This window comes from Myxine glutinosa, chromosome 1, assembly GCF_964187855.1.
Source record: "Myxine glutinosa chromosome 1, kmMyxGlut1.1, whole genome shotgun sequence".
In the NCBI taxonomy this organism is placed as follows: Eukaryota; Metazoa; Chordata; class Myxini; order Myxiniformes; family Myxinidae; genus Myxine; species Myxine glutinosa.
In genome coordinates, this window is record NC_136261.1 from 70,435,527 (window position 1) to 70,445,939 (window position 10,413).

Below are 10,413 nucleotides of genomic sequence, written 5' to 3' on the forward strand. Positions count from 1 at the left end.
AATTCCTCGTGTTATTAAACATCCCATTCCCTCTCTTACAGGAGGATCACGTGATGGTGTAAAGAGAAGTATTTTTATAACTCCAGTTAACAGTAACATCACCTTACCAGGTGTGAATGATCACAGCACTCGATGGTATAAAGTGAATGAATCAAAATCTCTGATGAAGGATCGAGATGAACAAACAAATGGGAAATTCACAATCACCGAGGATTTCTCACTTAGAATCTCCGATGTTCGTCCCGAGGACACCGGACATTACGAGTGTCGATCTGATTGGGATATTTATTATATATCGATCATCATCATCGTCACAGGTAAGCTGCTCCACCTGGAGTTATTGTAACAGAAACATGATGAGTTTCAAATAGGTTTTTATTGTAAAAATAAACAATAACATCTTTACTTTCACCTCCAGCCCGAGTAACCCCCAAGAACGAAGTTTCTGAAGGAACTGCAGTGAATTTGACCTGTGACCTTTCACATCCTGTACCTGGTGTAACGTTCGGGTGGCGCCGTGAAACATCTGATCGTGACGTCACAAACCAGTCCAGTTTCACTTTCATATTTGTTCCTGAAGATGCAGGAAAATGGATGTGTGTTCTGTTTGGAGAATCAGGAAGAGTTATCACAACAATCTCACAAACAATTACAGAAGGTACGTTTTGCACCTTTTGGACACGTGACTCGGCTAATCATCATCGTAACATTTAATCTATTATATTGAGGAGATTAACAATGAAGCTATTTGATCGATGTGATTAAATATTGTTAAATAATGTAAAACATAAACTGGATCCACAATGCGGAGGGTACAGGTAAACGACTGTGGCAAGTCTGCTCTCAACATCAAATTTGTGACGTGTACCTCTGTGCTGTGGTTACAAAATCACTTTCACCGTGGGACATTAGTTGTGGAATGGTCTGCCCTTTTCGAGAGTAATCCTAAAAACGAAGATCCAGGAATATCTTTTCTTGCTTTACAATTGAACAATTATTTAAATGTTTTATTACTCAGGTAGAACTAGAAAAACTGTTTCCCCTAATTTTGACTTCATGTGTGTATCTCCAGGGGGTGCATTCCGCTAGCAAGCAGCTTACTTGATTCAAAGTGCTCAATGAAGCACTTCAACGAAACGGAGTGCTCGGCACCGCTTAACAAAATGGCGGTCTCCACGTAAAATCTCATTTCCTTTCACAAAGCCCGAAACAAGTGTGTGTCCACCCTCAGGAGAGCCAGGAAACAATATCTCTCCGTTCTCAAGACCAAACTCTCTTATCTGTCTCCCTCTTCCAAATCCTGGTGGCGTCTGGTCAAATCCGTTTCTGGTGTTTGTTGCCCCTCCATCCCCTCCCTTACCTCAAACGGCTACACAGCTGACTCCGCACGTGAAAAAGCTGAATGCCTCAACTCTGTGTTTGCCTCTAAATCTTGTGTCCCAAACCCATCCCTCTCTGTACCCACCATACCCAGTCGTACCCTGCTGCTCCTGGACTCCGTGTCCTTTCCTCCTGACAAGGTGGAAAAGTTTCTGTCAACCCTCGACTCTGATTCTGCAACTGGACCCGACGGCATCAGCCCACAGGTCCTAAAATCCTGCTCTGCTGCTCTATCTCACCCTCTCTCTGTTCTCTTCACCCTCTCTTTTGCTCAAGGTAAACTGCCATCTGCTTGGAAATCAGCCAACATCACCGCTTTGCACAAAAAAGGTGCAAAAACAGATCCTAGCAACTACAGACCAATCAGCCTTCTCCCAATTATCAGCAAAGTCATGGAATCCATCATTGCTTCGGATATGAAATCTTTCCTCTTCTCCAATGGCTTGATCTCTGATCATCAATTTGGTTTCAGACCAGGTCACTCTACTCTGGACATGCTGCTTCTGCTGTCTCAACAATGGATGGAGGTCCTCAATGCCAAACAGGAAATTAGAGCTGTCTCCCTCGACATATCACGTGCCTTCGACACGGTCTGGCACCCCGCTCTGCTCACCAAACTCTCCTCCTTTGGTATCCATGGAAATCTCCACGCATGGCTGGCGGACTTCCTCTCTAGTCGTCGTCAACGTGTGGCCCTGAATGGGTTTCTCTCATCTCCTCTTCCTGTTCAGGCTGGAGTTCCCCAAGGCAGTGTTCTGGGCCCCGTGCTTTTTCTGGTCTTCATCAATGATCTCTCTGACTCTCTCGAAAATCCTCTCTATCTCTTTGCTGATGACTCCACTCTCTGCCGCTCCATTCCTCTTCCCTCAGATCGGCAGTCTGCTGCCTCCTCACTCTCTGAAGACCTGGACAAAATCACAGACTGGTCAAACAAGTGGAACATGTCTTTCAATCCTGACAAATCTCACACTCTTACTATGTCTCTCCGAAAAGATCGACTGGACAACCCTCCCATCTACTTTCTCAACAATCCTCTCCAAGAAGTTCTGTCGCTCAAGATTTTGGGTCTCACTATCTGCCATGATCTTTCTTGGGAAAACCACATTTCCAAGCTGGCCTCCAAAGCCAGTCGCTGACTGGGCATCCTCCGTCGTGCGAAGTCCTTCCTCGGCACACCTGAGCTCCTCACCACATACAAGGCTTTCATCCGCAGCTCAATGGAATACTGTTCTCCCCTATGGGCCGGTGCTCCTGCCTCACACCTAGCTCGGCTTCACGCTGTTGAAACCAAAGCTTTCAGAATTATTGGAATCTCCCGCGATGAAGCTATCTCTGAGGGCCTTTCACTCACTCACCGCAGGCAGGTAGGTGGTCTTTCTGTCTTCTACCGACTCCTCTCCGGCCTTGCACCCCCAGCTCTCTCTGTGCTCTGTCCCCCAAATATTCCTACAGGTCGCACAAGATCTGCCAGCAACCCTCTGATGGTTAAACTGCCGAAATCTCGGCTCTCTGCTCACCTTCACTCTTTCATTCCTCTTTTCTCCCGCCTCTGGAACAAACTCCCTCACTCCCTTCAATCCCACTCCTCCCTCCAGGTCTTTAAAACAGCTGTTCACCACCATCTCTTATCTTCCCCCATCCAAAACCTTGATCTTTTCTACCCCCGCTAATTCACCCCAGATCCACCTTGTTTGAAATTCCAACTTCTTTCCAGGAAGTCCTGGCAGTGTCCATATGTTTTATACCTCTCCCACCGCCCCCTTCCCATGCCCCCCCCCCCCCCAAAGCCCACGCCCTCTCTCAGATCTCTCGATGTCTCCATGTCTCTCGGTCCCTGCTCTCAAATGTTGTGTTTTGTGTCCTTCCCCCTCTCTCCCCATCTTGTCTACCGCTCCCGATGTTGTATGTTTTATGTGTCGGTTTGTCTTTCTGTGTGATTAATGTTCGCTCTTTCACGAGCCTCGATCTTGTATACAAAAAAAAAAAAAAAAAAAAAAAAAAAAACAATGCTGTCAGAGTCCTCAAACAAATTCTGTCTATCGCGTCGTTTTGAGTTTTACTCGATCCTCTTATGACAACTTCCCCAAACGAATGTATTGTGTCCGTGGTGGATACAGAGTACAAGGAAGAGTGAAAGAAGGACAAATAAATGGGGAGTCAGAAGGGGAAACCCCTTAACATTATTATCGATACATCCCATCGTTGTGCATTTCGGGGAGCAGGATTGCAAGTTTGTAGATCTTGAAAAATTAGGATGAGAAGTAGAAGTTACAATAAAATTATGAAATTCACATTTCAAAAATACGAGTGAAGATACCATCTGTGTGTGTGGAGTTTGCGCGAACAGCCATTCTGATAAATGTGCAGTCTGTGGACTGTAAATTGCAACAAGAATCTGCTGTTTGTGTGGTGTGTTCAAAGGTGTGTACGGGGTGTGAAAGTCTTAAAGAGACACAATCATGATGATTTTAGAAGAAATGTGTTTATGAAGAAAAAAAACAAAAAAACACCAAAATAAATTTTGGAGGGCAATAAGCTGGATAACACTGAACTCAATCTCTCCTTATTTTCATTCCAAATACTAGGACGTGCCCGTACGTGGGTGCCCGTTCCTTGCCAAAAAAAAATAAAAAAATGTCTTCGCCCATGCATGCATGGGCGTGCCCATGGGCCCATGGGCGTGCCCGTAAGTGCGTGATGTGACCGTACAATGAATGTATCGTCCCGACGCCGCAGCTCGGATGGCGCTGCAGTTAATCGGGCCTGTATCGGCAGAGTTATTATAAACGTGTACTACAATCGATCGTACCTTACAACAATCAACACAGATTGCAACGTCAAATAAATACCTGGCTCTCAAATGTGCCGTCCGAGGCAGCGTCTGCTCGCCACGTTCAGCATCAGTACGTCGTCACTATGACTATCCGTAAGTCCGGAAGTGACGTCCTCATTTGACTGTCCGGAAGGTCGCATATCGCAGTTACGATGAATCGCAAATTAGTTTTAATTAGTTTTAAAACATAGTTTAACGCCAACATAGTTTGCCAACGTGAAATAAATGAATACGCTCTCAAATGTGCCGTCCGAGGCAGAGTCTGTTCGGCACGTTCGGCACACGTGATAGCTCGCTGCTCTCTGATTGGTTGAATCGTTTTTTGGACAAAGCTCGGTAACTACTTGTCCGATTAATATGAAACCTTGAAAAGGCACATCCTCAGGTCCCCAGCAATATACCTGGCAAGGTTAAAGTATATCGGACCCGTGGTTGTCGAGAACCAGCGGTCACAGACACACAGACATACACACAGACAAACACACACACAGAGATTACTGGAATTATAGATAGATTATTCATTCGAATCACTAAATAATAGCCGGCCAAGCCGGTGTTATGAATGAACGCGTACATATTATGTTGAAAAGCCAGATTTTGCTGGATCCCTTGAGAATTTCGAACCTGTGACGCACAAAATCGCTCCATGGAGGCCGCCATCTTGCGGATGCGGAAGTATGCATAAACAATTGCGGAAAAGTTCAATAGGAGTTTGTTTCACCCGTCTTTGTTTGATTCACAATCTTATGCACCTCTAATTTGTAATTAAAATACTTTAAGACCAACCGCGTTCCCCGGGCCCGCACGGGCCCTTGGTTATCTTCAACGAAAATCGTCACCAAACACCGGAACCAATGAGATTCGAGCATTTGAAAAAATATTTCAAAAACCAAATCTCTCCATTGAGGCCGCCATCTTGCCGATGCGGAAGTATGCATAAAGATTTGAGAAAAAGTTCAATAGGAGTTTGTTTCACCTGTCTTTTTCTGATTCACAATCTTATGCACCTCTAATTTGTAATTAAAATACTTTAAGACCAACCTCGTTCCCCGGGCCCACAAGGGCCCTTGGTTATCTTCAACGAAAATCATCACCAAACACCGGAACCAATGAGATTCGAGCATTTGAAAAAATATTTCAAAAACCAAATCGCTCCATGGAGGCCGCCATCTTGCGGATGCGGAAGTATGCATAAAGATTTGAGAAAAAGTTCAATAGGAGTTTGTTTCACCTGTCTTTTTCTGATTCACAATCTTATGCACCTCTAATTTGTAATTAAAATACTTTAAGACCAACCGCGTTCCCCGGGCCCGCACGGGCCCTTGGTTATCTTCAACGAAAATCGTCACCAAACACCGGAACCAATGAGATTCGAGCATTTGAAAAAATATTTCAAAAAAGCTTATTACCGGTACCGCGTTTCGGAGGCTGAAAACGGCGTCAAATATTCAAAAATTGACGAATAATTATTTTTTAGAAATCTCGCGGCCGTAGGGGATAGTTTTTCACGGCTGGAAATATCCGAAGTTGAGACGGAATTCACCGAATTAATCAAGAAGGAAATTTTATAAACTTTAATCTCATCCAGAATGCAAATGGTGTCATTTTGAACTAGGTACGGTACCTACGACACCTACCTACTACCAACTACCTAACCTACTGATGCCATAGTGATGGGTAAAATAGTGGCAAGAGGCTTTGGCTTCGCCGGCTCATTGCGGCTTTGCAGTAGGGTACTGGTACTACAGCATTAATATAACAAAATACAATGTTAAAAACACTCGTGATGTAAACGAATATTGACTGCAATCTTTCCTGATGACCAATACACACGAATCTACCAGCGAAAAAGGGCGTATTTGAAATATTTTGTACAAATCGAAATTCAAAATCATCATTGAATTGAGAGATTGATGAAAGCTCCTACCCACCTTCATATAATACCTCTGTTATACTCACTGAATAGTACGTGGAGTAGTGCGCACAGCATAGTTTGGCAGGAGATTAAAAAAATTTAAATGAAGCGATTTCTTAACAAAATGACCTTGACCTTTCCCTGAATCATGTGACCTTGACCTCGAAATCGTTTTGAAAACCTCTGAAATCGATTCAGCACCTCAAAAAACCATAATATCCACACCAACGTCATCATATTCGGCTCATTAGTTACTGACATGAAACTTAGCGTTTTCACGGATGCGGATGGCAGCCATCTTGGAAATATACTAATTAGGACCCCGTGGGACATTTTTTTCCCGCTGGTAACATCAAAATCCTTGAAGTGGATATCCTAGGGGTGCTAAAAATCATTTTGGAATTTAGTTTTAGGGGTGGGGGGTGCATGTGAACCTCTATCTCCTCCTCAACGATTACTAGTGGACTTTCCCGACACAACTAGCGACATTGAGGAAGTCACACAGTATTGAAGGAGCTGTGCTCCAACTCGAATCGAAAGAATGGACGCGACAAAAAGCTGGAATTCGTCCGAGTTTCTTTATTGCATCAAATCAACTCGGATAAACTGAAAAGCCCGTTTATCGGGCAGCATTATATACAAGCACTCGAATATCTCATGCCGGAGTGTTTGCCCTTAAAAGGCGCGACTGGGCGTGTCCAGGAGACCTGGGCGAGTCTGGACATGCCCGGGAACGGCGAGACTGGGTGTCGCCGGACGGGCCAGGCGTGCCTGGACATGCCCGGGAACGGCGAGACTGGGTGTCGCCGGACGGGCCAGGCGTGCCTGGACATGCCCGGGAACGGCGAGACTGGGCGTCTCCGGACGGGCCGGGCGTGCCTGGACATGCCCGGGAACGGCGAGACTGGGTGTCGCCGGACGGGCCAGGCGTGCCTGGACATGCCCGGGAACGGCGAGACTGGGTGTCACCGGACGGGCCAGGCGTGCCTGGACATGCCCGGGAACGGCGAGACTGGGCGTCTCCGGACGGGCCGGGCGTGCCTGGACATGCCCGGGAACGGCGAGACTGGGTGTCGCCGGACGGTCTGGGCGAGCCCGGCACAGCGATCGCTCCGTGGTTGCGTCCTCGGCAGGTGTAAGGCGATTGTGTATGTTCAGCGGCAACCGCTACAGTATAATATTATTGATAGAAGAGTTAAAATAGAATGTCTCACTTGTCTTTGTATTTGAGCATTATGTGTCCGAACCGGAGAGGGCCGTGATGTGGGCAATGTGTAGGATTTGTGGGTGAAAAGTGTCAAACTTTGTAATTGAGTTTTGAGTGTAAAGTAAAAATTGAGTGTAAAAGGACAAACAAAAACATGAATCTTTCTTTGAAGTTATTTATTGTTGAAAAGAACAACGATTCTTCCCCTCCGCCCTCATTGGAAACCCCCACGATCCAGAATCGGAGGATGTAAGACCAAGTGATCCTGGGGAACATCAAGTGGAAGATTTGTATAGGAAATCAGAGCAATCGGTTGGGAAATAAGGAAAGAGGCGACATCCGAAGTTTCAGGGGGTAATCCCCCCCCCCCCCCCCCGGGAGCCCCCATGATCTGAAATGGATCTGATATTTTGAGCCACGACACCTCCCATCCACCCCCATCCCCTTTGCACTCACCATCCATCCACCACCTCCAATCCATCTACCAGGGAAGTTCTCGGTTCTGCAGGTTGTATTATCTGACCTTAATATGCGCAAAGATGAAATTTCTTGTGCACATCTTTGTTTTTACCTCCGCGACCGAGGGTGGGTGGAGCTTATATTTTCACTCCTGTCTGTTTAGTTCTTTGTCTGTTTGTTTATGAACAAGTTATTTCAAAAAGTTGTGGACGGATTCGGACGAAACTTGGTGGAGAGGGCGGGTTTGTGATGATGAAGAATGAGTTCAATTTTGGTGGAAATTTGAATCTGGATCTTGATGCGAGTATTTTTAATTTTTAAATGAATGTTGTTTTAAAATATGATTTTATATAAATATAATGCACATTATACAGTTATAGATTGGAGATTGTGTTTCTATTCCCTGGTGTTTTGTTCCACAGTTCAAGGCATTCAGGATTGTATGATATTCATTTGGATATTCATTGCATATGTGCTGCTGTTGGCCATTGTTTCATCACTCTTGATTTGGCACCTGCTCAAGAAGAAAGGTAGGGACGAATCCTTGTACATGATATGGACTTTGACTGGATAACTAGTTTAAACACTTTTAATGGATATTTCCTTCACTCTTCACCGAGGACACTGTGGGATGTTTAACGTTCACCAACTAATGCCAGCACACTGGATGCCAGTTTCACATGTATACGAGGGATGGCACACACATTGATGAATCACACGACCTGTGAAGCACCAGGACGATGGTTTATAGTTGGGTCGGGATTCGAGCCCAGGCTGCTAAGCTTGGGGACGAGTGTGCGTACCTCCAGGTCATCCTGCCAGCCGTTTAAATGAAATATTACACCTTCAGTATTTTGTGAGATGGGAATATAATAACACACACCAGGTTATATATCATATGTTTATTGGTCAATATAAACCAGGCCTAACACGATCCGACTTGTGTTGTTTTGTTCAACAAGAAAGAACCAGAGGAAGTCGAGGAATAAATAGATGAAATGAAACACACAACATGACATGTGAAAGTTTAAAATGACCGGATTCGTACCTGATGATGATTTTATGCAGCCCAGGACACGTGCTCCGCTCACCTGCTGTCGCTCCATCAACCAATTTAACTTCGTTATTGAAATATTTCTAGAACATGATGAAGTTCATAGTCCTGAGCTGAGGCACAAGGACCATCCCATCCCGTGTTTACTAACTCGTTTCTGATACACCTTCCAAGGTGTTTTGCTACTGAATAGTTGATACCTGCCTATGTCTGTCATGTAATGTGATGTCGAGTAAAGATTGAGCTTTGGAATTTTGTGCAACCAATGATGAAAGCTTTGCTTGTATAATCTAATCAATATAAAGATATAACATATTATTTTTCATTTTCAAACTTCTTCCTCTGGTCTCGCTCTCTGTGGTTTCTCAGCCCTCGACCTTCCCAAGTAATTCCAGGATTCACGAGTTCTTCCATTACCTGTTCATGGTTCAACTCCCAAAATCAAGTCTTGGGGCACACATCCACGTTTTTGTTCCTTTTCCCCCCAAACTCCTATTTCTGCAATTGTCTTCCTGAGACTGTTCCATTGTACCTTTCTTTTCTTTCCAGGATTCCATCCACACAGTGCACCACCATATCATGTCAATCTCCATTGACCTTACCGAACAAACAGTGTACATTATCTGTTACTTGCAGGTTACACTGTTTTTTTTGTTTTTTTTGTTTTTTCTCTCTCTCTCTCTCTTTCTCTTTCTCTTTCTTTCTTTCTTTTTCTATTTCCCTTACTTTATGTCTGCATGTGGTCCAACTGTTTGTTCATTGTCAGTTTATGTCTGTCAGGTTGATTTTCCAAGAGGCAATTTGTGTAAAATGGCATTTTAACATCACACTGATAAACAGCTTGTTGAAACCTTTTGAAAAATAAATTCTTTTTTATGTTGAGCGTTGTCATCTTGAAACACATGGATGAGGATGTGACACGTGTTAAAATGTCTGTGATTAACAATGTGTAACGCTGTATAATGGACCAATCACCAGCGATTTGATTCGTGGAAATAAAAGAGGTAGATCACATTTCGTGCATCGCGAGGAACCTCCAGTACGAGTTCTTCGAGCAAACATGGAGACTGTAAATCATAAACCTGAACCCTCTTTCCATATATTGAAGAAGATCATGTACGATCGATTGTTGCACATTTATTGACTCTGCAGATACAACAACAACATGCATTTTAAAGGCCATTTTCCCTACTAGTGCGGGGGTTAGCCTTGCGGTCCCCATGACAATCCTCTCCATTTTGCCCTATTTCTGCATCTCCCCTTGTTAACCCCCTTGCCCGCATTTCTTCTTCCACCATCTTTAGCCAAGTCTTTCTCGGTCTTCCCCGTCCTCTACTTCCTTCTACATTCATTTCCATCACTCTTCTCAACCAGTCACTTTCATCCTTCCTCAACACGTGACCAAACCATCTCAACCTGTTCCTCCTCACAGCATCAATCACAGGCTTTATTCCCATCATCTTTCGCAATTCATCATTTGTCTTCCTCTCTCTCAACGATACTCCGCACATCCGTCAAACCATTCGAATTTCCACCCTTTCCAACCTTCGTTGCTGCTCTACGTT

At 44.5% G+C, this 10,413-nt stretch overlaps 1 protein-coding gene across 1 annotated transcript in view; it reads left to right on the forward strand.

Moving 5' to 3' along the window:
- Window positions 1–9,728, forward strand: part of LOC137424864 (T-cell surface glycoprotein CD4) — a 16,221-nt gene extending 6,493 nt beyond the window's left edge. The window contains exons 4-7 of the mRNA XM_078772799.1: window positions 42–317; window positions 419–658; window positions 8,217–8,324; window positions 8,757–9,728. Coding sequence (XP_078628925.1) covers window positions 42–317; window positions 419–658; window positions 8,217–8,324; window positions 8,757–8,791 — 659 coding nt within the window. The 3' untranslated portion in view covers window positions 8,792–9,728. The remainder of the gene's footprint in view (window positions 1–41; window positions 318–418; window positions 659–8,216; window positions 8,325–8,756) is intronic.
- Window positions 9,729–10,413: the final 685 nt, after the last annotated feature.